This window comes from Megascapheus bottae, chromosome 17, assembly GCF_031878675.1.
Source record: "Megascapheus bottae isolate mThoBot1 chromosome 17, mThoBot2.hap1, whole genome shotgun sequence".
In the NCBI taxonomy this organism is placed as follows: Eukaryota; Metazoa; Chordata; class Mammalia; order Rodentia; family Geomyidae; genus Megascapheus; species Megascapheus bottae.
The window spans coordinates 19,057,068-19,081,894 of record NC_143525.1 but is presented as its reverse complement, the minus strand read 5'-3'; the positions used below and the strand labels follow the sequence as shown (position 1 = coordinate 19,081,894).

The 24,827-nt window shown below is 48.7% G+C and overlaps 4 protein-coding genes across 10 annotated transcripts in view; 2 read left to right on the top strand and 2 right to left on the bottom strand.

Moving 5' to 3' along the window:
* The first annotated feature begins 5,369 nt into the window (after window positions 1-5,369).
* On the top strand, window positions 5,370-13,696 carry Gfap (glial fibrillary acidic protein). 3 transcript variants are annotated; one of them, XM_090350084.1, is made up of 10 exons: window positions 5,370-5,843; window positions 7,050-7,110; window positions 7,290-7,385; window positions 7,995-8,156; window positions 8,750-8,875; window positions 9,089-9,309; window positions 9,730-9,773; window positions 10,156-10,272; window positions 11,473-11,558; window positions 12,240-13,696. In XM_090350084.1, exons 1-10 carry the CDS (start codon window positions 5,371-5,373, stop codon window positions 12,279-12,281), a joined length of 1,428 nt encoding a protein of 475 aa, XP_090206210.1. In that variant the 5' UTR covers window position 5,370; the 3' UTR covers window positions 12,282-13,696. The 3 variants fall into 3 exon arrangements, with proteins under 3 accessions (XP_090206210.1, XP_090206211.1, XP_090206212.1); XM_090350085.1 differs by lacking the exon at window positions 10,156-10,272; XM_090350086.1 differs by lacking the exons at window positions 9,730-9,773; window positions 10,156-10,272.
* Window positions 13,697-14,405: 709 nt separating this feature from the next.
* On the bottom strand, window positions 14,406-16,574 carry Fam187a (family with sequence similarity 187 member A). Its single transcript, XM_090350088.1, has one exon. It carries the CDS (start codon window positions 15,645-15,647, stop codon window positions 14,406-14,408), a length of 1,242 nt encoding a protein of 413 aa, XP_090206214.1. The 5' UTR covers window positions 15,648-16,574.
* A 5-nt stretch (window positions 16,575-16,579) lies between these two features.
* On the bottom strand, window positions 16,580-20,327 carry Dnaaf19 (dynein axonemal assembly factor 19). 4 transcript variants are annotated; one of them, XM_090350111.1, is made up of 4 exons: window positions 20,222-20,327; window positions 18,903-19,054; window positions 18,371-18,503; window positions 16,580-17,062 (listed from the first exon to the last, which is right to left on the bottom strand). In XM_090350111.1, exons 2-4 carry the CDS (start codon window positions 19,043-19,045, stop codon window positions 16,607-16,609), a joined length of 732 nt encoding a protein of 243 aa, XP_090206237.1. In that variant the 5' UTR covers window positions 19,046-19,054; window positions 20,222-20,327; the 3' UTR covers window positions 16,580-16,606. The 4 variants fall into 4 exon arrangements, with proteins under 4 accessions (XP_090206237.1, XP_090206241.1, XP_090206238.1 ...); XM_090350115.1 differs by lacking the exon at window positions 20,222-20,327 and adding an exon at window positions 20,129-20,213; XM_090350112.1 differs by lacking the exon at window positions 20,222-20,327 and adding an exon at window positions 19,803-20,122.
* Window positions 20,328-20,504: 177 nt separating this feature from the next.
* The window catches only part of Eftud2 (elongation factor Tu GTP binding domain containing 2), a 39,638-nt gene continuing 35,315 nt past the window's right edge, over window positions 20,505-24,827 (top strand). Inside the window, exons 1-2 of one of the 2 annotated variants that reach the window (XM_090350053.1) lie at window positions 20,505-20,705; window positions 23,463-23,568. In XM_090350053.1, the coding sequence (XP_090206179.1) occupies window positions 23,464-23,568 (105 nt within the window). In that variant the 5' untranslated portion in view covers window positions 20,505-20,705; window position 23,463. Of the gene's footprint in view, window positions 20,706-23,459; window positions 23,569-24,827 lie in introns of both variants that reach the window. The other variant, XM_090350052.1, reaches the window with a different exon arrangement.

The following is a 24,827-nucleotide window of genomic DNA, read 5'->3' as shown; positions in this document are numbered from 1 at the left end:
CTCCCCACGCCAGGATCCACCAGGTACCAATTTCTGCCCAATTCACAAAATCAGGCTCAGTGCTAAAGAGCTGAACATGAAGAGGTGCTTCATGCAGGCAGGAGGGACACGTCTGTCACCTGACATAGGCCACTTTTGTCTCATCAATATCGGCACCTATTGCCTGGTGCAGTGGCTCACCCCTGTAATCATAGCTACTCAGGAGGCTGGGATCTGAGGATCATGGTTCAAAGCCAGCGTGGGCACTAAAGATTGTGAGACTTTTATCTCCAATTAACCACTAGAAAAGCAGAAGTGGCGCTTAGCTCAAGGGGTAGGACAGTATCCTTGAGCTGAAGAGCTTAGGGACAGTGCCCAGGCCCAGAGTTCAAGCCCCATGACTGACAAAAAATTAATTAGTTAAAAATATGTATATATAGGCACCTATCAAGGGAGAGAGATTGATGTTTCTCTCTGAGCTCTCCCTACACCCATGCTTTAGTTTGTCCTCCACAGAGCATTTGACCACATCAGGGAGTCTCATTGGCAACTACTAACTTAGGAGTCCTGCCCCAAAGCCCTGCTTATCTGTCTGTACTCAGATTCTCCCGCAATGATCCTTTTTTGGGGAAAGAAGTGTTGAAGTAATTTGGTTCCCAGCTAGAATTTAGATCAAGATCCTTTTCTCCTCCTGCATGCTTTTGTGAAGAGGGATTCTGGATGGCAGATGAAGATTGTGGGGTGAGGAGAGGCAGATTCATCCCAGGGGCATGGAGACTAGGGTTGCGTTTTCCAGCCCAACCTAAAGGCTCCCCTCAACTTAATGTAGCCATACAGTCCACTCATTGGCTCATCCTGTCCATTTGGAGAGTGGCTGTGTTGGAACTAGCAGGCCAGCCACCAGTCCTGTCTTCCATCCAGGGCCTTAGCTCTTTGCTTCTTCTTCTAGGAGAGACCCAGTCAGGCAAGGAGATGAGGAATGCCTATAATACTAGCCTGAGCTCTGAGGATCACAGTTTAAAGCCAGCCTTGGCAGGAAATTCCATGAGACTCTTCTCCAATTAACTACCAAAAAGCCTAAAGTGGAACTTTGGCTCAAGCAGTAGAGTGTTAGTCTTGAATGAAAAAGCTAAGCGACAGTGTCAAGGCCCTGAGTTCAAGCCCCAGTACTGGCACAGAGGGAGCGGGGGAGGGAGGGAGAGGAAAGGAAAGAAGGAAGGAAGGAAGGAAGGAAGGAAGGAAGGAAGGAAGGAAGGAAGGAAGGAAGGAAAGTGAATTGAAGAAAATTCACCACACATGCTAGATCTGGCTTTGGCTTTTTCCTTCCAAGCAGTAATGGTTGCCAGACCTGGGCAGCTGAGCACTGCCATCTAGTGGCCCTGGAATTGTTCCCTTCCTCAGGGAAGCTCTAAGGGATGGATAGATGGTAGTATTGAAGGACCAACCAAAAGACTCAAGCCCTCTTCATCTTTGCCCAGCTTGTTACCACCAGGCCATGCCAGACACTAAATAAGTAGCAGTGGTACAGCAGAGAGAGAAGAAAGCAGCCAAGGGACAACGTGGCCACGTGAATTAGAGGCTGGTGTCTTTAGAAAACACCAGGTACCTCCTGTGTAAGTTGAAGACAGAAGTTGGGTTTGTCTGTCATGGGAGGAAATTAGGCCTTGCCCTGCAAACAAGAGATCATCTTTCAGATTCTGATATAGAAGAAGGGCACAAGATGTCATCTTGTCCCAGTAGGACCCAGCATGGCTGTAGACTCTGTGGAGAAGTGTCCGGGGATCTCATTTCTATGGCCCTCAGCACCTGCTATGGAGACTAGAAGTCACTTAGAATTTAACCTGAAAGTTTGTATATTGGGAATTTCTAGTTGGGAAAGCAGGAAGATGTACCTTGCCTGAAACGGGCTAGGCAAATGGGAGTTGGAATATAGATTGGGAGGGCTGAGGGCATGCCTTGCTCTATTGGCTTTGTCTGCCTGGGATAGATATGCCTAAGTGTGGTTCAGGAGACCGACACCATTAGAGAGACAGATAGGGAGACAGAGATAGAACAGAGATGAGAACGCATGTACAAGTGCACACACACACACACACACACACACACACACACACACACACACACACACGGGGAGTGTGGGGAGGGAAAAACAACTGTTCAACAGAGCTTGGTTAAATGAATGTATATAGTGGAAAGCCTTGCAGCTGTTAAAATGACGATGTAGATAAATATTGATATGGAAAGATGGTCACAACATATTGAGTTTAAAAAAACAAATTACCAAATCATTTGTACAGCATGAGCTTATTCTGAAAAAATGAGTTTATATATGTAGAAAAAAATCTGTGATGTTTATCTCCATGTGGCAAAATTATGGCTAATGAAATTGTATTGCTTATTTGAATTTTCTGGTATTTCTACAATAAACATGAAAGGAAAACAATCTCGGGGCACCTGCTGGACAACCTGGCAGAGCCAGCCACTCTTGCCACAGATATTTGGCTTGAGGCAATGGCTTGATCCCAGTCTTTCCCTGCTTTTGAAGTCCTCTATCCCTTCCCAGCTTCCTAATGCACAGCAGTCACAAAAGTCACCGGGAACCTGAGAGCATCACTGGTTCAACCTGTAATCCTAGTTACTCAGGAAGCTGAGATCAAGAATCATGTTTCAAAACCAGCTCTGGGCAGGAAAAATCTGTGACTCAATTGTCTGTTTTGTTTCTGGTTTTGGGTTTTGTTTGCCAGCCCTGAGGCTTGAACTCAGGGCTGGGGCTGTGTCCCTGAGCTCCTTTTGCTCAAGGCTAGCACTCTAGCACTTGAGCCACAGCACCACTTCTGGCTTTTTCTGAATAGATTATTGGAGATAAGAATCTCTCTGTCTTTAGTGCCCAGGCTGGCTTTGAATTGTGATCCTCAGATCTCAGCCTCCTGTGCAGCTAAGATTACAGGCGTGGGCCATGAGTATCTGCCCTATGAGACTCCTGTCTTTAACCAGCAAAAAGCTAGACATGGAACTGTGGCTCAACTGGTATAGTACCATCCTTGAGGGGAAAAGAAAGCCACTGGGGTCTCCTCCCCAAGATACCCCCACCTTGTCACTGCTTGCCTCCATGTCTACAAGGTTCTGCTGGGAATGGGGGCTACCTCAGCAGATAACTCATTGCATGTCCAATGAAACTCACGTCCATGACATGGAGTTAGGGTAGCATAATGATGGAAGTGGCTCAAGATGTCAAAGCTGGCTTGAGAGCTCGGGAGGTGGGCAAACAGCCAGCTTGTGTCTGTAAGTGTCTGAAAGCTAGAGCCCTGGCGGCACTGAGCTGACTGCCCCTTGAGGCTTCCTGCTTTTGCCCACAGAATGACTCACCTTGGCACAGACACAATGGTCAGGGGTGGGCACACAGCCTGTTTCCCCTCTGCTCCACAGCCCCCTCTCAGATGCTTTCTGAGAAGCCCATTGAGCAAAGGTTTTGCACTGCACCCTGGGCTGACATCCTGACATCTTAAGATAAAAGCAGTACAGCCCCCTGGGGGCTGCCCTTGCTGTATGGCGCCCTCCCTGGTGCTGGAGAACAAGGCTCTATTCAGCAAGTGCCTGGGAGGAGAGATCAGGAGCCCAAGTATGGGCAGTGAGAGGCAGAGGGAAGTAGGGGGAGTGTGGGGGAGTTAAGGTGGGGGGGGGAAAGCAGGGACATCTGCTTCCCAGAAGCCCAAGGACACAGATGACTTAAGCTCTTGGGTGGGATGAGAATCGATGGGGATGGATGGACCTGAAGTCCTAAGACACTCTCCCTCCCAGCTCTTGTACCCAGCAGCTCCTAGGCTCCCAGACCCACCTATCCCCAAAAGACTGATGTGTGGGAACTGGAAAGAAATAAATCTCCAGGGAGAGCAAAGGGTGGCCAGGGAGACAGGGTGCTGCAAAAACAAAGATTCTAGCAGGCACAGCCAACTCATTCGTAACTGTTCAGTGAAGCTGTCAGACTCAGATTGAAGGAGAGGAAGCAGGGAGGTCTGGCACAGAGGAGGGGTGGCCCAGCAAAGTGGATGAGGGGACAAACAGCAGCCAGGGAGAAGGTCTGCTCTCTTATCCTCTGAGGACTGCCACGTATTCCTTCTCTCACCTATGCTTGCAGAGGTCTTGGTTAACCTGCAGAGAGAGGGCTGGGATTCAAACCCAGCCTTCAGCAGCAGATCTTCAGGGATGGGAAGAATGAAATAATAAAGGCCATCTGTGTTCAGTAGGAGTGGGATTTTTTGTTTTGCCAGTTCTGGACTCTGAACTCAGGGCCTGAGCATTGTCCTTGGGTTTTCTCAAGGTTAGAGCTCTACCACTTGAGCCACAGCACCACTTCTGGCTCTTTTCTATGTATGTGGTACCAAGGAATCGAACCCCAGTCTTCATGCATGCTAGGCAAGCACCCTACCACTAAGCCAAACTCTCAACCCCAGGAGTGGGATTCTTGGAAGTGTGGCTCAAGTGGTAGAGAGCCAATCTTCAGCAAAAAAGCCAAGCAACAATGAGACCTCTTTTCAAGCTGGAGTGAGACTCAACAGGAAATGAGAAAATAGATTGTTTCCTGAGACAGGGCACAGGTTAGTTCTTCATCAAATTCCTTCCATCTAGAAGACCTGTCCACAGTGGCTTATTATGGGCTCTAAGAAGCCACCCAGGGGCCAGGAGTTCGGCCTACTGGTAAAGTGCTTGCCTAGCATGCATGAAGTCCCTGGTTTGATTCCTCAGTACCACATACATAGAAAAGCCAGAAGTGGTGCTGTGGCTCAAGTGGTAGAGCTCTAGCCTTGAGGAAAGCCCAAGGACAGTGCTCAGGCCCTGAGTTCAAGCCCCAGGACTGGCAAAAAAAAAAGTTTAAAATTTTTTTTTAAAAAAGAAGTCACAGGGCCGGGAGTTTGGCCTAGTGGTAGAGTGCTTGCCTAGCATGTACAAAGACCTGGGTTCGATTCCTTGGTACCACATACATAGAAAAAAAGCCGGAATTGATGCTGAGGCTCAAGTGGTAGACCTCTAGCCTTGAGAAAGTCCAAGGACAGTGCTCAGGCTTTGAGCTCAAGCCCAGGACTGGCAAAAAAAAAAAAAGTCACCAGGCCAGTCTTTCTTTGACCCAACTTCCTAGGGAGAGGGTCTCCATGCTCAGTGGTCAGGACTCCAGGCACTTCCTGCCTCTGGCCAGGCTGGTATGCCAGGAAGCCCTGACTGGGAATAAGTGACCTCAGTGGGGTGAGGAACACTCTCCTCATGGTTGGGCTACATCTCAGCCACACCCCCTCAGCCTGTGCCAGAAGCCGTTGCCAGGCACCCAGGCACTACCAGTCCAGCCCACTCCTCCATAAAGCCCTCACATCTCAGGAGCCAGCCGAGAGACAGGGCAGGATGGAGCGGAGACACGTCACCTCTGCTCGGCGCTCCTACACCTCCTCAGAGATGGTGGTCAGGGGCCTGGGTCCCAGCCACCGCTTGAGTGCAGGTCTCCGACTGAGTCCCTGCCCCAGGATCCCCCTGGCTCGAATGTCTCCTCCACTCCCAGCTCGAGTGGACTTCTCCCTAGCTGGGGCACTCAATGCTGGCTTCAAGGAGACCCGGGCCAGCGAGCGGGCTGAGATGATGGAGCTCAATGATCGTTTTGCCAGCTACATTGAGAAGGTTCGGTTTTTGGAACAACAAAACAAGGCTCTGGCTGCTGAGCTGAACCAACTGCGGGCCAAGGAACCCACCAAGCTGGCTGATGTCTACCAGGCTGAGCTTCGGGAGCTGAGGCTGCGTCTTGATCAACTTACTGCTACCAGTGCTCGTCTTGAGGTGGAGAGAGACAATCTGGCACAGGACCTGGGCATCCTGAGGCAGAAGTGAGGAGGGGGACAGGGGAAGGGGCTTTAGTAGAGAACCGGAGTCCCTGATAGGGAGTGCCCATAGGACTACATCCTTGGGCTGGTATCCAGCCCGGGTCTTCCCATCTCTGTGAAGTGAGGAGCTGCCCTTGCCCTCCAACATGATGGAAAGACCAGGAAGAGGCCCAGAGCCTCAGGATCTCATTCACAAAGACCCTGGGTGAGGAAGCAGAGCACTTTCAACATCTTCCCACTCCAGAAGATGTATGGGGCAGTCGGGGACTCAGTGACCAGGGACTTTACATTTCATTCACCGACAGTGTGATTGGATATTTGGAAGGTGGTGTTATCTATTCTGATCCTGGATCCATACATAAGAAGGTGGCAAGAGAAAGTTGATATCCACGGGAGGCTGGGGTTTAGAAGTCAAGGAAGTGGGGAAAAGAGCAGGCAGGCTGTTGTTGAGTACTGCTGGTCATACCTATAATCTCAGCTACTCAAGAGGCTAAGATCTGAGGGTGGTGATCAAAGCTAGCCCAGACAGGAACATCCATGAGATACTTATATCCAAGTAACCACCAAAAGCCAGGCGTAGAGCTGTGGCTCAGGTGGTAGAGTGCTAGCCTTGAGAAAAAAAAAAGCTTAGAGACAGTGCCCAGGCCTTGAGTTCAAGCCCTAGCACGGGTACAGGCACACATACACACATACACACAGAGCAAAAGCAAGCAGGCCTAGGAGCAGAGCACAAGGGAGTGACTATCTTTAACTTCTGACCCTACTTAAGTCACTGATATACACGTTGTGAGGCAGAGATCATAATAAAATCTATCTCCCCCACCCAGGTAGTATGACTAGGGGATAAGAGGAAATGCCAAAGACTGAGTGGCAGGAAAGTGATGTCCTCAGTAGTGCAGGAGAGGGAGAGGGAGGAGGAGGAGGGGGAAAGGAGGGCAGTAAACGTAAGATGGTGGGTATATGTGCCTGCATGAGCAGGAACAGGTGCACCAACTCCGATAAGACTCCTCAGTAATGAGTTAAGGCAAAGGCCCTTATCTGCTCACCCTTCCCGACAATGCCTCTGTCTAGGACCCTCCTGACCCTCAACATTCTTGCCACTCTACCAGCAAGCAGGGATCTCTGTGACAACCACATCAGGGAAAGTGGGGTAGGGATCTATGAGTTTTTAGGAAAGCTTGGACCCAGGAATGTGTTTTCCCATCTCAGGCTCCAGGATGAAACCAACCTGAGGCTGGAGGCTGAGAACAACCTGGCTGCCTACAGACAGGTCAGAGAGGTGGAGGGAAGGGGCGGGGAGGGGAGAAAGGGTTGATGGCAGCCTACCTAAACACCCTCCCCAAACATAACCCTCCAAAGCTACTCCCCAGTAGGAGGAATAAGGCAAAGCTGGGGAGTGGGGAGGAGGCAGCTAGAGTCAGAGCATCCCAATGTCCCCTTGCACTCCAGGAGGCAGATGAAGCCACTTTGGCCCGTCTGGATCTGGAGAGGAAGATTGAGTCACTGGAAGAGGAGATCCGATTTTTGAGGAAGATCCATGAGGAGGTAAGGCCAGGACACGGGGAGGGAAGCCCAACACACAGACTCAGCTGAGACAGACAGACAGACACTTAGAAAAAGTCAGACTTACTCAGAGGCAAAAGTAGAAAGAGATTGACAGAGGAGATTGATAGATGGGGTGGGGGAAAAGCACACAGAGTATCCTCAACCCCTGGGGGAAACTCACATAGATGGTACCCCATGTACCTTGTGGCTCATTTATTCCTTATCAGCCCTGTAAGACAAGAACCCTCCTGACTATTTTCTTTCACAGAGGATTCTGAGGCCCAGAGCGGTTACAGAGCATCTTAAGATCATACAATCACTGACTCCACTCCTGCTCTCAGTTCAGGCCCTGGCTTCCCAATCTATGATCCTGGGGAATCTGGGTGCCCACAAGAAGCTCCTGGCTCCTGCTCATCCATCTCTGGATAAGGATGCTATGAAGTTCCCAAATTCCCTTTCCCACATCCCTTAGTCTGGACATGCACTTCTCAGTTTCCTGAACCAACATTCATGGATGAGGTGCAAGCAGAAGAGGGGATGTGAAGATGTTGGCAACAGCCCAGACTTCAGCCTTGCCCTATGCCCGGTCCTCCCTTCTCTCCCTTCCAGGAGGTGCAGGAACTTCAAGAGCAGCTGGCCCGCCAGCAGGTCCACGTGGAGATGGATGTGGCCAAGCCAGACCTCACAGCAGCCCTGAGAGAGATTCGCACACAGTACGAGGCAGTGGCGACCAGCAACATGCAGGAAGCAGAGGAGTGGTACCGGTCCAAGGTAGCCCTGCCTAAGGGCTGAGCCCTAGCTAAGCAGGACAGATAGGCCCAAGCCAGAAAGAGAAGAAGGAAGGGCACTTCCAGTGGATAGCAAAGCCTGGGTAGGACCTGGGAGGTAGAAAAGCACAGGTATTAGCAACACAAACTGAAGCCAAGTGTGAACAGGACCCTGCTGCCTCTTCCTACAGTCTCTCTTGCTTCCTGTGCTTGCCTAACACAGAGCCTGAGGCAGGTGAGGGTCTCCCCCAAAGCTGGGGAAGTAATGGGTGTTAGAACCCAGTTCTGCTGCCCAGGACCCACTTTCCACAGTGGGGAGAGACAGGCAGGACTCAGTCCCAAGGATGGATTAGGTTCTGGATTCCGTGACACTGTTCATCTGTTTATTGGGGTGCTCAAGTGCTATGTGAGGTGCCAAGTCCCAGTAGTGGCTACTGTGCCTTCTGTCCATTCACCATTTCTGAGAATAATCCCAGCCAACATCCTTGGGTGACACAGGGAGGTACTCGTCTCCCTGATTTCCCAGAAATAATGCTGCCTCAGATGTGAACCCTCCCAACACCCAGGCCTCCCCTTAACCCTAAGCCCTCTGTTTAGTTTGCGGACCTCACAGACGCTGCTGCCCGAAATGCTGAGATGCTGCGACAGGCCAAACATGAGGCCAACGACTACAGGCGCCAGCTGCAGGCCTTAACCTGTGATCTGGAGTCCTTGCGTGGTGTGGTAAGTGAAGGCAGGGCTGGGCCCCACATTCTGGGGACCACCAGCTGGGACTGGCACTTGCACCCTGTAGGAGTTGCTCAAAGGGAAGGGGGTCAGGCTGAGGGCAGGGCTCGAAAGCATTACCAGGGTTGGAGGTAGGGCTCTGGCTGGACCATAGGATCCTGGGCAGGTGCAGGAACTCTGAGGGACCTGCCCACTGCCCCTACCCTGCAGAATGAGTCTCTGGAGAGGCAGATGCGTGAGCAGGAGGAGCGCCATTCCAGGGAAGCCTCGAGGTACCAGGAGGCCCTCACCCGGCTGGAGGAGGAAGGACAGAGCCTCAAGGATGAGATGGCCCACCATCTGCAGGAGTACCAAGACCTGCTGAACGTCAAGCTGGCCCTGGATATCGAGATCGCGACCTATAGAAAACTGCTAGAGGGCGAGGAGAACCGGTGAGCCCTGATCATAGCCCTCCCAGAAATTCACTGCCTCTTCCTACAGTCCCTGTTGCTCCCTGTTCTTGCCTAACACACAGCAGGTATTCAGCAAATGTCTAACAAATAGACCCAATCAATATTAAGTCCCAGGGTGGTGGACATGGTTCCTCCCTAGCCTACCTACTTCTCTTCTCTTACTGGTATCTTCTGCCTTCTTGGAAGGCTCTTCACCACTTGCTTTCTCCATCCCCTGCATCTCCCGCATCTATGTTCTCCTCTACCAAGCTCTGCTGGTAGTCCACTAAGACTGGGGAGAGCAGAGGGTGGAGTCAGACTCTTAGCCACTGGAATGGTTAGTGTGCTGTCCTGACTGGAACCTGGCTTGGGGATGTCCTAAGGCAACTTCATCATCCCTGTCCCTCCACTGTCTTCCAGCATCACCATTCCAGTGCAGACCTTCTCCAACCTGCAGATCCGAGGTCAGTAGAGCTGGACCTTGTGGGAAGAGGCTGGATGCCATACCCTCATCCATCCCTGCAGACCTATGGCTGCTCTGCCTTGGGAATGGGGAGGGCAAAGGAGTGTGAGCTCTTTTTGGGGATCCTATCTGAGCTACCACAGAGTTCCTAGCCAGAGCACAGTTTCCCAGAGCATTTGTAGTTGGGGGGAATGCCTCTGGCCTTGTCTTGCTCTGTCCCATCCTGAATTTCTCTTCTTGCACCCTTTTCCATTGTAGATTAGTGGGTGGGGAGACGGATTGGGGTCTCAACCAGTGCTTATTGTGTAAGCCCCTGGGTAAACTCTGCTCTTTTGAGTGCTTTATGTTTTGTCTTGTTTTGTTTTAACTGCTTGTTACTACAGGGGGCAAAAGCATCCAAGAAGGGGAAGTTCTCAAGGTCACAAGACATCTCAAAAGGCTCACACTACAAGTTATACCCATACAGGCTCACCAGATTGTAAATGGAGCCCCTACTCTCGGTTAGCTGTCTGCCTCCCAGCCATCGCTTTTCCCAGCTCCATAGGGAGCAAATCTCCCTATGCTTACTTTTCTAGTCTTTTTGGGTGTCCTCCTCCTAGGCTTCACCTTGCCCAGGAGCCTCAGGCCTGAGCCTAGGACCTGGCACTGGTCCTAGGCTCTGCTTATGCTTGCAGAGTGGTCAATGCTAAAAGTAGTTTGTCTCGATGCTAAAGGTCCTCTGGGGGTCTCTGAGCACACACCAGCCTCTGCCTCACCTCTTCTGTCACTGGGAAGTCCCTTTGAGTCTTGCTATGGCTGGTGGACAGGTTTTCCACTTGATTCATCTGTCCCCACGGTTGCTTTGCTCAGTGCTAATTCAGCCCAGAGGATTCATTCCCTCTAGACTCCTGCTCTTGTAGTAAATAAAGTTTTATGTTCCTTGCTCTTAATTTTAAATATTAGTGAGTGTGACATGTCATATTTTTCTCTCTAAGGGGGGCAGACTAAATTATTTTTTACTGGTATATGGCTCTCAAATGAGTCTTTGATGAGGGAAAAAATTCCTTTTCTGGTTTAGAATATTTAGGAACATTAGACGTGCATGTCCCAGGACTTAATTGAGCAATGGAAGGTTGACAAGGCTAATCAGGTAGAAGTAGCACTGCCAAGTGATAGACAGCCCAAGGTCAAAGGGGGTCAGATAAATAACAGAGAAAATAGAAACAGAAAAGGGGACAAGAATAGGATCCACATGTATTGAGCACTAATATGTCTGGCGTTGAACATACTTCAAACGTAGACATCACCAGATTTATTATGCAAATGAGGAAACTGAGCCTGAGATCAATGAGCCTGAATATCAACAGTATGGCTGATTGTGTGGCTAAGCTGGGACTTGAGTTCTATTCCTTTATATCTCAAAGCCCGTGTGCTTCTTTTTTGGAGTAGTGCTGGGTTGTCAAGAAGCCAGATGACAGATCAGAGCTGAAACAAAGCCATGCCAGAAGACTCCGTAGAGCACTGGACAGCAATAGGGTGTGCCTACCACTGGAGGGACTTGGCGGTTTCCAATTTCCTTCAGAAAAGCCACGGCCCTTTCTGTCTGACTTAAATAGGTCCTTGAGCCCACTATATGGATATGTGATGGGGACAGTGGGTTCAGGAGAGGATGTCTAGTGTCCTGAGAGCCCACGAGAGGCCTCCTTTCCTCACACTTGCAGAAACCAGCCTGGACACCAAATCAATGTCAGAAGGCCATCTTAAGAGGAACATCGTGGTAAAGACCGTGGAGATGCGGGATGGAGAGGTGAGGATAGGTTCTGGGTGACCACAGGAGTTCTTGAGGTGGTGCTATGGAGAAAGCCTGGGCCTTGGGCATCAATGGCACACGGATTCTCTGGAACATCCTGGGAACTCTGGGAGACAGAGGGAACCTGAATATAATTCCCTTTGCTCAACGCCTTCCCAGGGGGCACCTAGGCTCCTTGATGGAGTCCTAACTCAGGCTATATTCGTTTCGCTCCCTCTGGACTCTGGTGTCTCCAGAACGAAGCCAAAGAGAGACAGAAAGACAGCCAGACAACCAGACAGTGCCAGACAGACAGACAGACAGACAGACAGACACACACACACACACACATACACACACACAATTAGTAGTTTTTGAGCTTTGGGTGGGATAGCTGTAGAGATGAGGGCTTACAGATTTTATTCAGGATGAGAAGAAAGCATATTTCCACAGCCCCTTCACGTTCCCAGTGGATATAGCAGCAAAAGTAGTTGCTGCTCTTCTTATATCATTAGCTTACCATGTGACAGGCATGGTGCTAAATGTTTTGCAAGCAGTGTCCCACCCTCTGCTCTGACAGTTACTGTCAAGAAAAGAAAGACCGAGGACAGTTGAAAAATTGCCCAACCTAGCACAGTGGGATTGGGGTCTGGTGTGAGCTCCTAACTATGAACTCTGCCCCTTCCCTGTCCTCTGCAGGTCATTAAGGAGGCCAAGCAGGAGCACAAGGACGTGATGTGAGGAGGATTCTACAGTAGAAGCAGGATAGTTGCTCCTCCTGGGATGATAGCTCATTTCCCCAGAGCGGATTCCCTGCCCCAGCTCTCCCTTCCCTTCTATGTCTCTACACCAGCTTGCTACCCTAGCTCAGTCAACATTAGGCTGTCAGATGACTTTAACCTAGCACCCAGCACTTCCAACTAACAAGGCACTTGTCCCAAGGAATAGTTTGGATGGGGGGTGGTCGTCAGCAGCTTGGATTATAATAGGGAGGAAAGAGATAAGTTGACAGGGAAGGAGGACTTAACCAAACACATCCTCCTTCTTTGTTGTTATGGCAACTGTTGCCAGAACTGGAAGTCTTTCTTCAGGCTGCTGCAGGAGGGGGCGTGCAGGGGGAGCCAAACCTCAGATGGGAAGGGGAAGCCCTCAAGGCAGCCCTGGCGAGAGGCTAGGTCCTAAGAATGACCCTGACCAATCTAGGAGTGAGTAGGAAAGTTTTGTGCCCTGGAGTGGTCACAACAGAATTCTGGCTTGTCCAGGTGCCATGGTGGGGGCAGGGAGGCCCCTTGAGTAAGGATTCAAGTATCTCAGCCCCAGTGAGCTGCCATGCAGGGAACAGGTCCATATGCATATGGGGAGCTTGTTTCCATATTTATGTCTCAGTGTTTGGGGACCAGTGTAAGTGGCGAAGGACTAGGTGCTGAGGAGTAGCAGAGGATTACCTGGCCCCTAGGTGTGGGTACTGAGAGGTCAAGCCCAGGACTCCTCCCTCTGTCTAGGGGCTTTGGAAGTGGACGTGGGCATGGGGATGAGGTGTCCGAGGGTGCAGTGAGTGGCTAGATATATTTGGCCTCTTAGTCATGGGAATCAAGGAAGTGGCGCATTCTCTTTAAAGACACTGAAACAGGAAAGAGAAGGGGCTGCCGTCCAGAGGACTAGGCACAGCTGTGTCCTTTTCTGAACGCCTCTTCCTAGCTGTATATAATCCCTGACTACCCAGGCTGCTGAGTCTGACTGCTGCCTCTCCACCCTGGTGAAGACACAGCCACATGTATGAGCTTCTCCACCAGTGCTACTTTCACTAAGCCAAGGGCCTTCTGCATCCACTCTTACTTGCATTCAAAACTTTCTTCACCCTATTTACAATGAAAGAAATAGTGGCATGAGTTCAGTGAGAACACTGGCTTGTGTTCGTGCAGCATGAAAGCCTGGCAGTTAACTTCACTCCAGAGTGTCTGCTCTGTGTGAACAGGCAGGTGGTGGGTGTCTGCCCAACACAGGGTTGAAAGGATCCACCATATGAAGCCAAGAAAGGGAGGGTAGGGTTCCTCCCTTTTCAACTTGATGTCCCCCTCACACCACCCCCACTGCTAACATCCAGGGCAGTGGTGCTGCTTTTACCCATTGAAGAGTAATAAAGACATATACCTGAGGCTTCTCCATTGTGGACTCTGTTCCTGAGACAGTAGGGCTGGGACCAAGATCTAACCTTGAATAGGAATCTAAGGTGCCGCTTATCATCCATCACCTTGGGAGCCCAAGCCCTCATGACAGCAGCCACATATCAATTCCCAGCCTTTGACTCAGCATCCTTCTTCTCATCCCCAGTCCTTTGCTCAGGAAAGCTCTGAGTTCAATCTCTACTTCCTTCACTCATTCCCAGCCTTGTCTTTACCCTAATTCCTACACCGACTATTTCTCCCTGTGGTTCCTGAATGACGCTGGGAAGAAGGCAAGCAGGAGTCATGCCAGCTCTCTCCACTCTACTTCCCTCCTGTTCTCCACTACTCTCAGTTCATCTTGCCTTGTCCTCAAAGGCAAGATTGAAAAAGCAACACTGATGCTCTTCAGATAACCACACTGGGAGGACATTCCGTTCACTTCCTCCATCTCTGACCCAAGTGTGACACGAGATGGCACCTGTCTCTGGCTATTTCCCTAACCTCAGTCCCCAGTTTCCCACTCACCTTGGCACCTTCCCCATTTCCCAGACTGCAGACCCACCATGAAATTGGGGGGCAGGCTGTAACTAAGATATTTGTCCGCACGTCCCAGCCCAAGGTGCTACCCAGAAACATCCGGTAATCATTTACCAAAACACATAGAAGCACAGCTGGTCTTCAGAGGTGGGGAAGAGACAGCCTAGAGGGATACGTTGGGACAAGAGCCACAGCAGTAACAGCAGCAACGACAGAGCTGAATGATGATAAAGACTACTGTGAGGAGCAGGTAGGCAAGCAGGGTAAGCTCCATGACGGAACGAGTCTCAGGGTCCCACAGTGAGTTTGGGTGGTGCCCTTGGTATTTCACACCCAGCCGGAATCCGGCAATTCGCACCCCCTGCCGCCAGCAATAGTAGATGCCCAGGTCACTCATCTGGGTAAGGCGAATGTGGAGTTGATTGCCATGGTCAATGAACACCCTCATCGACCTGTTGACACCGATCAGGTACTGTGTGCGGTACAGTTGCTGGTTGTCCTTGTCCCAGGCCACCGCATGCTCTGGCCTGGCCCCTGGACAGGAGATGATGAGCCCACGACCTAGTTTCTGCTGGTGGAATTGAATGGGGACCTGGGGTATCTGGGGTTTGCTGCCCACTTTCGACAAGTAGTTGTAGATGCCTAGCATGCCCTTCCAGGTCCCGTTCTTCTCACAGTGTACCAGGCAGCTCTGAACCTGCAGCTCAGGCGTGTGGTCCTGGGCCATGTTGCGCAGCTTCATTGGCACAGCCTGTGAGCCACAGGACACCACATCTGGCATTGTTTTTTTATATCGTGGGGAGAGGTCAGGGCTCCTCAGGTAGCAGAGGCCGATGCGCCACTGCTCTCCCCGTACCCCACAACGGTCACAGGGGGTCCACTCCCAGAAGGTAGTGAAGACACGGAGGTTCCTATGGTATTCGTCTGAAACGGGCTCCTGTCCTTCATCCTTGAAGGTAGCCACCATCCCATCATTGCTCTGGATGTCCACATCGTAGGCATAAAAGTAATCTCCCTTGCGGGTACCACAGAAATAGAGGCCTGAGTCCTCAGGCTGGGCCCGGTAGACCAACAGGCTGAACATTCGGATGCTGAATCGGACTAACATGTCACTGCCCGCTCGCACATGACCTGCCTCTGTCAGCAACCGCCCATCAAAATCTGTTAGCACTTTGGTGTGACTGCTACCCAGTTGCTTTTGGTAGTACCAGACCACAGACAAGACCTCCTCGGGTTTGCAGTGGCAGGGAAGTTCGAAGCTCATCTCAGCCAAGTAGGCTGCATTGTCAAACATCAGAAAAGCAGGGCAAGGAGTCCTCCGGAAAATGTTCTCCTTCTCCACAATTTCAAAAGCCTGGAGACTGCTCCAGGTCCATAGGAACATGGTGGCATGGGCCAGGCTCATGTCTGCTGGAGGAGCAGGGCAAATCCAAGGCACCAGATCTCAAGGCCTAAGAATTTCTAGAAATCACTATTGACAGGAGGTCTCTATGTGAGGTAAGAATTAAGCAAGCACAAAAAGAAATCACTGATCTGCAGAGAAAGCAGTCAAATGCAATGTCATTTATTCCCAGTTGATATGTAAGATGCCCTTCTAAGGTTCCAGGCCTGTTCTCAAGGGACTATCATTCTAGAACCTGGCCCTCTCTTACCTTTCTAGAACATTGGCACTGACCTGAGAATGGGGTAGAGGAAGGTGGAATGAGCCATAGGCCTTCCTGCCTCACTTTGAGAGACCCTGTTCTGCTTGTCCAGGATCAAATTCTTCACTGTCATCAGTCTAAAAGGAAACTCTATCCTATACATCTGGCCATCCTGGATGCTGGCCAGACTTGAGACAATGGCTTGGGGGCTTTTCCCGAACTCAGTCCTTAGGGAGAAATTCTGTACCTCAAATGAAGCAGCATTTGATCGCTATGGATTAACTGTCCATTCATTGGCTATGGGTTATAAATATTCTGGGTAAGCACTATGGAGATCAGTGTTTATTTTCCTTGGAAGATGAATGAGTTTGCTTTTCTTTCTCAGAGTGGAGGCTGTAGCTAATATGGCTACCATTTGGTTGGGAATACACCCCTCTCTCAGGGACAGTAGGCTAAAGGCATAGCAGACTCAAAGGGTGGAAGATAAAACAAAGTGACAATAAAGAAATAGAGAAGTAGGCAGGACTCTAGCTTTTGCTCTAAACAGCCTAGTTCAGAGGGTAAGTGTGTGTGTAGGGGGGGAGAGGACATAGTTCAAGTGGAAAAAATGCCAACCTAGCAAATGTAAGGCCCCAAGCTTAAATGCAAACAAAACAAAACACAGAAGAAGGGATGTAGCACAAAATAAGACCACTGGTATCTCTGAGGGCAACCAGTCTTCTCAATAAACCTGATACAGCCTGAGCAGCTGCTCTAGGAGCCTCTCTTCCTCCTGGAGCCCACTAGACATCTCCTCTACATCCAACTTCTCCTGGCTGATACCTTCCTGCATGGGTTTGGGTATGAAACTCATAGCTCGTAGCTTCTGAAAAAGGCACTGGCAGCTCTCTCTCTCTGTCTGGCTCAGCAGGCTCATGTTCAAGGTGAAGCGCCCAGTGTTGGCCAGGCTATGCAGGATCCCCAACACAGCAACCCAATCACTTGGCCTCACATGATCAGCCAGTGCCACCAGCAGCTCTCCTAGAAGTCCAAATCCCACATCTGTCTTGAAGAGGTCACCCAGCTTGGGACCCCCAAGCTGCAGCAGGGCCTGATAGCGCTCTAGCCCACTCTTCATATGTCGTCTCCAATCACGGTAGAATTCTGCTGAAGTCTTGGGCTGGAATGGAGTTTTTTCCTGAATCACAAAGGAGGGAAAGGGGTCCAGAGCTCTTTTAGCTGTTCACAATGATGGAAAGGGAGAAGGGAGCTTGTAGGATTTCATTTTAGCTTTGGGACTGCTAAGTCCTGGGACAGAGAAAGAGAGCCCAGAGAATCCAAGCTATCAGATAAGTTTCTCATTTGTACTGGCGTTTTCCAATCGAGGAAGAGGTCACAAGTCACAATGCTATCTTTCCAAAGTTAGTCGGGGCTTTCTCTGAGGAGGAGAGCACAATCTCAGTAGAAAGGAACTCAAAGTATGTGTCAAGGATCTGATAGACTGTGTCTCTGTTCCAACACTGCCATAGAATCATGTCATCAATCTAAGTACAAAATCAAAAGACTGATAGAAGAGACTTATGGTGTGTGTGTGTGTGTGTGTGTGTGTGTGTGTGTGTGTGTGTGTGTGTGTGTGTGTGTGTGTGTCTGTATACCAGTACTAGTGCTTGAATTCAGGACCTGGGTGTTGTCCCTTAGCTCATGTGCACAAGGCTAAAACTGTACCACTGAAGCCCCAGATCCACTTCTGGCTTTTTTATGGTTAACTGAAGATAACAGTCTCACACACTTTCCTGTCTAGGCTGGCTTTGAACCCTCAGAGCTCAGCCTCATGAGTAGCTTATAAGTGAGCCATCAGCATCTAGTGAAAAGACTTACTGAACCTGATTTTCCACTCATGCCCAATTCAACTCAGACTCACCATCTACTGATTGCTAGTCTTTCTGGGTTTGGTGACAAAATCCTGTCTATTGGATTCCCAGGAGAAATAAGGAAGAGGCATGTATTATTAGCAGAAGAGAGTGTTGGGCCGGGGAGCATAGCCTAGTGGTAGAGTGCTTGCCTAGCATGTACAAAGCTTGGTTTGATTCCTTGGTACCACATACACAAGTGGCATTGTGGCTCAGGTGGCAGAGCACTAACCTTGAGCAAAAAGTGTCCAAGGACAGTGCTCAGGCCCTGAGTTCAAACCCCAGGACTGGAAAAAAAGAAGAGATTGTTATTGCTTTAGGACACAGAATCATACTTAGCTAAAGAGTCTGGGCTGGGCCGAGAGTTTGGCCTAGTGGTTGAAGTGCTTGCCTAGCATGCATGAAGACCCGGATTCGATTCCTTGGCACCACATACATAGAAAAAAGCCGGAAGTGGTGCTGAGGCTCAAGTGGTAGACCTCTGGCCTTGAGGAAGTCCAAGGACAGTGCTCAGGCCCTGAGCTCAAGCCCAGGACTGGCAAAATAAAAAAAGAAGAAGAAGAAGAAAAAAAATAAAGAGTCTGGGCCTCACCTACCTGGGAGATTTCAGTGACCACATCCTGGAAGGTCCTTCCCGGAGTAGTGTGGCAGTTCCAGGGCACAGTTCTCTTTCCTCCCTTCTTGTCCTTACGCTCCAGTGGCTTCAGATGTGATGCAAGGACAATACCCCTGGGGGGAATGGGCAGAGATTGGGATATAAACTTAATGTTGCATCTCTGGATATGAGGCAGCTCCTTTGCCTGATATAGGTGGACAATTACCAAATGCTGTTCTCTGAGGCTTATATGTATTAACTCTATTATAATAACACTTTCTTTCTTTGGTACATAAAGGATGGAGGCTCAGGCAAGCTGAATAATTTGTGGATGAACATTCAAATAGTAAAAGGTAGGGCTGGGCTGTAGCTCAGTGGCAAAGTGCTTGCCTAGCAAGTGCAGTATCCTGGGTTTGATCCTTAGTACCAGAAAAGAAAATTAAAAAAAAAAAACAGTAACAAATAGTAAAAGGTGAGGTCATGACAGAACGCCAGCAAGGTCTGAATGTAAAGAAAAATCATACTGAGCCAACCTGAACTCCTCATAGGAAGGCACCCTCTGCTCTACTGCCCGCAACTTGGCAGCATTCTCCCGTTTGTACTTCTCATCAGCAGCAAGTGCAGCATGCAGCTCTTTCTCCAAAGCCTTGAAGTCGATGATGTCATTCTTGTCCATGGTTCATATCTGTGACAGCAAAGGAAATGCACTTTAAAGGGGGTTCAATATTAGGAAAAAGAGAATATCTCTGTATTTTTGCCAGAACATAAAAATGACACAAAAGCATTCTAGCATTTATCTTGAGAATGTTGCAAAAATGTACTTTTCTACTTTACAAATTGCATGGATAGGATGCAAAACTTGTGGCTGAAAATGAAGACCTGACTCTTTAGAGCCCTGTCTGAATTTTGTTTTCTACTTTTTAACATGGTTTAGGGGCTAGAGATATATCTCAGTGGTAGAATACTTGCATAGCATAAGCAGGCCCTCAGTTTTATACCTAGCACTGCTGTGAGATGCTGCTTCAGTAAAGGAGACATTTAGATTTCAGAATTCAGTCCCTTCTTTCTTCCAAATAAGATCACTCTGTAGAAAATTGTTGCCATAGAGGACCTCATTCAAAAGCACGACTCTTGTTAGCTACTTTTTATTCCAGGTATAAAATTTCATCCTTCATTAAATGTCTTTAATGGGCAAAGGTAATTTTCCAGCCAGTGCAAAGGTGCAAGAAGCAACCCAGGAAGAGCTCAGTGATCCCCATTCCTGCATTCTTCAAGCCAGAACTAGAGGCACAGGTATGTAAGTATGTGCATGACATCTTCAGTTTGACCATTGCACAACTGTTACCTCTGAGTATCTATAGCCAATTGGTTTCTACAGGAATTCTATATGGGTTTTAATGTGGCTTGGGCATTTATTTATGAGACTGCTCTACCTCAAGTTATTGGTAAGTTGAGCTAGATTCTGCGGTCCAATCATGAACAGATCCGGGCGGGAAAGAAGTTGGTCTCAGCAAACTCGGTGTGAAAGCAAGCCCACAAAGCCACCCTACCCCCAAGAGTTGCAAAGGTGAATGCTAAGGAGCATGGACTGTCCAGGCTCCTGCTCATTTCTTTTTATTGGGGGAAGAGAGATTGTTTTTGTTTCTTTTTGAGATGTGGGTCTTGCTATGTTGTCCAGGCTTGTCACCGCATACTATGGGACACTTGATCATTCCGGCTCTGCCTCCCGAGTCGTTGAGGCTACAGGCGAGAACCGCACCTGGCTTCTTGTCAAGTTCTGAGTCGTCAGCTGTAAAACAAACAAAACAAAACCAACTCTTCCTTTCCCCCTCCTCAGTTCCCAGACCCTCACCCGGCAGCCCTGGCCTTGGGCCCCAGGCTTTCTTTCGGTATCCCCAGATGCGCTCAGCACATTCTGCGCCGTCAACTGCGGTTGCTTAGCAACTGCGCCACAGGCCGACCACGTAACCTACCCGAAAGCCCCTTTCAGGGTGTCCCCGGAGCGCCTGATCATATTCTTGCGTCCTTAGGCTCTCACTTTATTTGGAGCAGCCCACACTTCGGTTTGGGGATCCGCAACGTCACCTTTCCGGTTCCCGTCTTGCGGCCGGCATTCCTCCGAGTCGATATTCAGGCAGAGGGCTGTCCTCAGAGGCAGAAACGCGGCCGCCTGCGGGGTCCTTCCTGGCGGCGGGCGCCGGCGTCGTCGCGGCGTGGGGCGGAAGCGCGGTCCCCGGCGGACGAGGCTGGAGTTCTAGGCTCAGCGGGAGCGTCCTGAGTTGGCGCGTGCTCGCCACACCACAGGGTTTCTTCGAGCGGGGAGAGAAAATTTAAAGGTCAGGTCGGGTGTTACTTGCTATCTACCCCCTTTCACTCCACAGATGGGTCACTTGAGGCCTGCGGCGGGGTGGGAATGAAAGACGCACCCCCTCCCACTTCCCACCCTTCCAACCCCCGTTCCACACATGGATTCCGAGCGTGTCTAGTTACCCCACCGTCAGCAAGATCCTGTCTGGGCCGCGGTCGTGTGCTCAACTTCCCGTCCCCTTTCGATTCCTCGTCCATCCGTGCTGCCTCCACCCCTCTGCTAAGCGGCCTCTTTCTTTGAGAGAGCGGGTGTTCCTTGGAGAGCCTGCTTTATATATGTCGAGGAGGGTGCAGGTCTGGTTCCAGGAGCCACTGGTTTTGCGCGAGGGTGGGCAAGTCTTGTTGTGTTGGGAAAGTCATTTCGTTCATTCATTCAACAAACACTGGAGGGTCTATTTTTTACTAACACTTATCGATAGCTGATGGAGACTTGTTTACTTTCATTTTCTTTTAAAAATGTTCTTTTAAATTAGCTTTAAGTAGTTGTGTAAAGGGGTTACCATTCAACAAATCAGTTTATAAGTACAGGGCATCTTGATGGATACCCCTCCTTTCATCATTCTCCATATCTATTTTTATTTCCCTAACTAGAGTTTAAGGACTTTGTTGACCTAGAATAGTGTTGGCTGTGGACATAATACTGTGATAGAGAGAACTTGCCTAGGATATGTGAGGCCCTGGGTTTGATCCTCAGGCCACAAACGCAGACATATAAGAACAACATTCATGAAACACTGTGGGATCTGGTGAGTGTGTATGGGTGACATTTTAGTAGGAACTTCAGTCTGAAGTAACAAGGTATGTAAACAACCAATAGACAGAGAATGGCAAATGCAGTGTCTGAGGTAGATAGCAGTTGGGCTTGTGCTGTGAACAGGCTTCTAGTGTATATATGCTGCTGAAGTGAGCATATGAATAGTTTCTAGGAAAGTGTCTGCAGTTGCTTGATGAGAATCTTGGGAGAATGAACACACATGTGATGGATTTTTAAAAGAATATGTGAAAATTTTCACAACGATTTACATTTAATTTTTAGTCTCTTAATTTCCTATTTCATCTACAGTGAGCATTTAGCAGAGCAGATGATGTTAAGGGAAATGGAAGTATACTATTTAATCAGTTCCTACTAATACAAGGTGCTGTACTGGGCATTGACAGAGGCAAAGAAACACAGGGTTCTTTTATTCAAGAATGGGGGTACGAGGAGGTGGGGTGAGATACCAGTGGCTATGCATGTATATTTGATACTTAGGAAGCTGGAATTTGGACAGTTGTGGTTCTGAGTAGCCCCTTGCAGAAAGTATGCAGATACAACTCAGTGCAAACACATCCTGGATTGAATCCTTGGTTGTAAAGGATATTACTGGAACAATGTATAAAACTTGAATAATGCGAGGGTATTGATTTTCTGATTTTGACAGTTGTATTGGGATTATGTAGGATAATGTTAAGTTTTTTTGTTTTGTTTTTAAGCCATGTGTTAGTGGCTCTCACCTGTAATCCTAGCTACTGAGTAAGATGAGATGTAAGGATCACTGTTTAAAGCCATCCCAGGCAGGAAAATATGAGACTCTTTTCACCAATTAAATGCCAAAAGTGTGCTGTCTCTCAAGGGGTAGAACACTTGCCATGAACAGAAAAACTCAAAGTATAGTGACCAGTTCCTGAATTCAAGCCCCAGGATTGGCACACACAAAAGAAGGCCTGGGATGGTAGTACATACTTGTAATCCTGGAACTTGGGAGACTGAATGAGGATCAGGCTCCGAATTCATCAAGCCCCACAACAGGCCAAAAAAGAAATAAAAAAGTAGAGCTGGGTGCCTGTAGCTCAGACCTATCATCCTAATTCAGAAGGCTGAAAGTAGGATTGTGGTTCAGGGCCACAATAAACAGAAAAGCTCATGAGACTGTCTCAGAAATAACCAGGAAAGCCAGGCATGGTGGCTCATGCCTATAATCCTAACTCTTCAGGAGGCTGAGATCTGAGGATCAAGGTTCAAAGCCAGCCTGGGCACAAAAGTACCTGAGACTCATCTCCAGTTAACCTATAGAAAATGGGAAGTGGGGTTTGGCTCAAGGGTAGGGTGGTAGCCTTGAGCTGAAGAGCTCAGAGACAATGCCCAGGCTCAGGGATAGCGTGGTAGCCTTCAGCTGAAGAGCTCAGGAATAAGGTCCAGGCCAAGTTCAAGCCCCATGACCCACAAAAAAAGGGGGCGGGGAGAAATAACCTGGAAAAAAAGGCTACAGTTGTGTCTCAAGTGGTAGTATGCCAACCTAGCAAACTTAAGTACCTGAGTTAAAATCCAGTACTGCCCCCCCCCCAAAAAAAATTTAAGCCACAGGAGGCATAGATTAGGAGAATTAATAGTTTGGGGCCAGCTTGAGCAGAAGGTTAGCTGGACCCCATGATCTAGCTTTGAGTGAGAAAACTAAGGGGCAAAATCCAGGCCCTGAGTACAGCCCCAGTACAAGTTCCTCCCCCACCCACCATACATACACATAACAAAATAATGAGAGAGAAAGAAAGAAACTATAGAAGGGAGGGAGGGTATAAATGGAGATAATGAGTAAGGTAATTGTAAAGAAAGTACTGGGAGGGATTGGTTAATAGATTGGTCAGTTGATATTATGCCCAAAGAACAGGTGTGTGAGGTGAGGCTATGGCACAGAAACCTTGATCATCATACTAGAATCTTAATTCTTTTTCTTGTTGAATTTTAGCAGCATGGATACTGATTTATATGACGAATTTGGGAATTATATTGGACCAGAGCTTGATTCTGATGAAGATGATGATGAATTGGGAAGAGAGACCAAAGACCTTGATGAGGTAAAACAAAATACATTGCTTTTTTTCATCTTTCCTCCTTTTTTTTCCTTTTTGATACCAGACCTGGGGCTTGAACTTACAGCCTGATTGCTGTCCCTGGCAGTTTTTGCTCAAGGCTATCACTCTATCACTTCTGGCTTTTGGTGGTTAATTGGAGATAAGAGTTTCATGGACTTTCCTGTCCCAACCTAAGCTGGCTTCATATTATGATCCTCAGATCTCAGCCTTCTGAGTAAGTAGGATTACAGAAGTGAGCCACTGATGCACAATTTTTCCTTCCTTCCTCAAGTCTTTTTTTTTGGCCAGTCCTGGGGTTTGAACTCAGGTTCAGGCACTGTCCTTGAGCTTTCTCAAGACTAGTGCCCTACTGCTTGAGACAGTACCACTTCCAGCTTTTTCTGTGTCTGTGGTACTGAGGAATCTGTTATATTCCAGCCACTCAGATGGGATTCGAACTTACCATAATAAAGTCCACCAGCACTCAGTAACCGAATCATTTTAATAGCTGTGCAGCAACTGTTCTCCCCTTTGGGCAGGTAGAGAACAGCCCTCAGCTTTAGTGGCATGGAGTTTTTAAAGGTAAACACCATACACAGATGATCATAACTACATGGAGGAGAGAATCCCAAGGCTTAGTGCATGCTAGGCAAGCACTCTACCACTAGGCTACACTCCCTTTCCCATGTTTTCATTTTTGTTCTTTGCCAGTTTTAAGGCTTGAACTCAGGGCCTGAGTATTGTCATTAGGCTTTCTCAAGGCTAGAGCTCTACCACTTGAGCCACCACTTCCAGCTTTTTCTATGTATGTGGTACCCAGGAATCAAACCTGGGTCTTCATGCATGCTACACAAGCACTCTACTGATAGGCCAAACTCCTGGCCCTGTTTTTTTTTTTTTTTTTGCCAGTCCTGGGGTTTGAACTCAGAACCTAACCACTGTCCCTAAGTTTCTTTTGTTCAAAGCTGGCATTCTACTCCAGCCACTTTGTCACTTATGGCTTTTTCTGTGTATGTGGTACTGTGGAATTGAACTCAAGGATTCACACATGCTAGCATTCTGCCACTAAGTCACCTTCTCAGCCCCCACATCTTTTTTATAACATGACTTCTTTGAGGTCTTGCACTGCTCCAAAAGGAAGTGTTAGATAATTTCACTTTTGAGGCGGCTTTGTAATTTGCACATGTATTCATCTGGCAGTAACTCTTCATTTTTCTGAAGTGTTATTTGACAATCACAAATAACTCCAACTTAGAAAAGTA

Excerpts from the sequence above, each read along its gene's own strand:
- Gfap (XM_090350084.1), top strand. The coding sequence starts at position 5,371 with ATGGAGCGGAGACACGTCACCTCTGCTCGGCGCTCCTACACCTCCTCA. Across the intron at positions 7,111-7,289 it reads ACCTGGCTGCCTACAGACAG|GAGGCAGATGAAGCCACTTT; the intron begins GTCAGAGAGGTG and ends CTTGCACTCCAG. Across the intron at positions 9,774-10,155 it reads CTCCAACCTGCAGATCCGAG|GGGGCAAAAGCATCCAAGAA; the intron begins GTCAGTAGAGCT and ends TTGTTACTACAG.
- Fam187a (XM_090350088.1), bottom strand. The coding sequence starts at position 15,647 with ATGAGCCTGGCCCATGCCACCATGTTCCTATGGACCTGGAGCAGTCTC.
- Dnaaf19 (XM_090350111.1), bottom strand. The coding sequence starts at position 19,045 with ATGGACAAGAATGACATCATCGACTTCAAGGCTTTGGAGAAAGAGCTG. Across the intron at positions 18,504-18,902 it reads CCTTCCTATGAGGAGTTCAG|GGGTATTGTCCTTGCATCAC; the intron begins GTTGGCTCAGTA and ends CATTCCCCCCAG. Across the intron at positions 17,063-18,370 it reads TGGTCACTGAAATCTCCCAG|GAAAAAACTCCATTCCAGCC; the intron begins GTAGGTGAGGCC and ends TTTGTGATTCAG.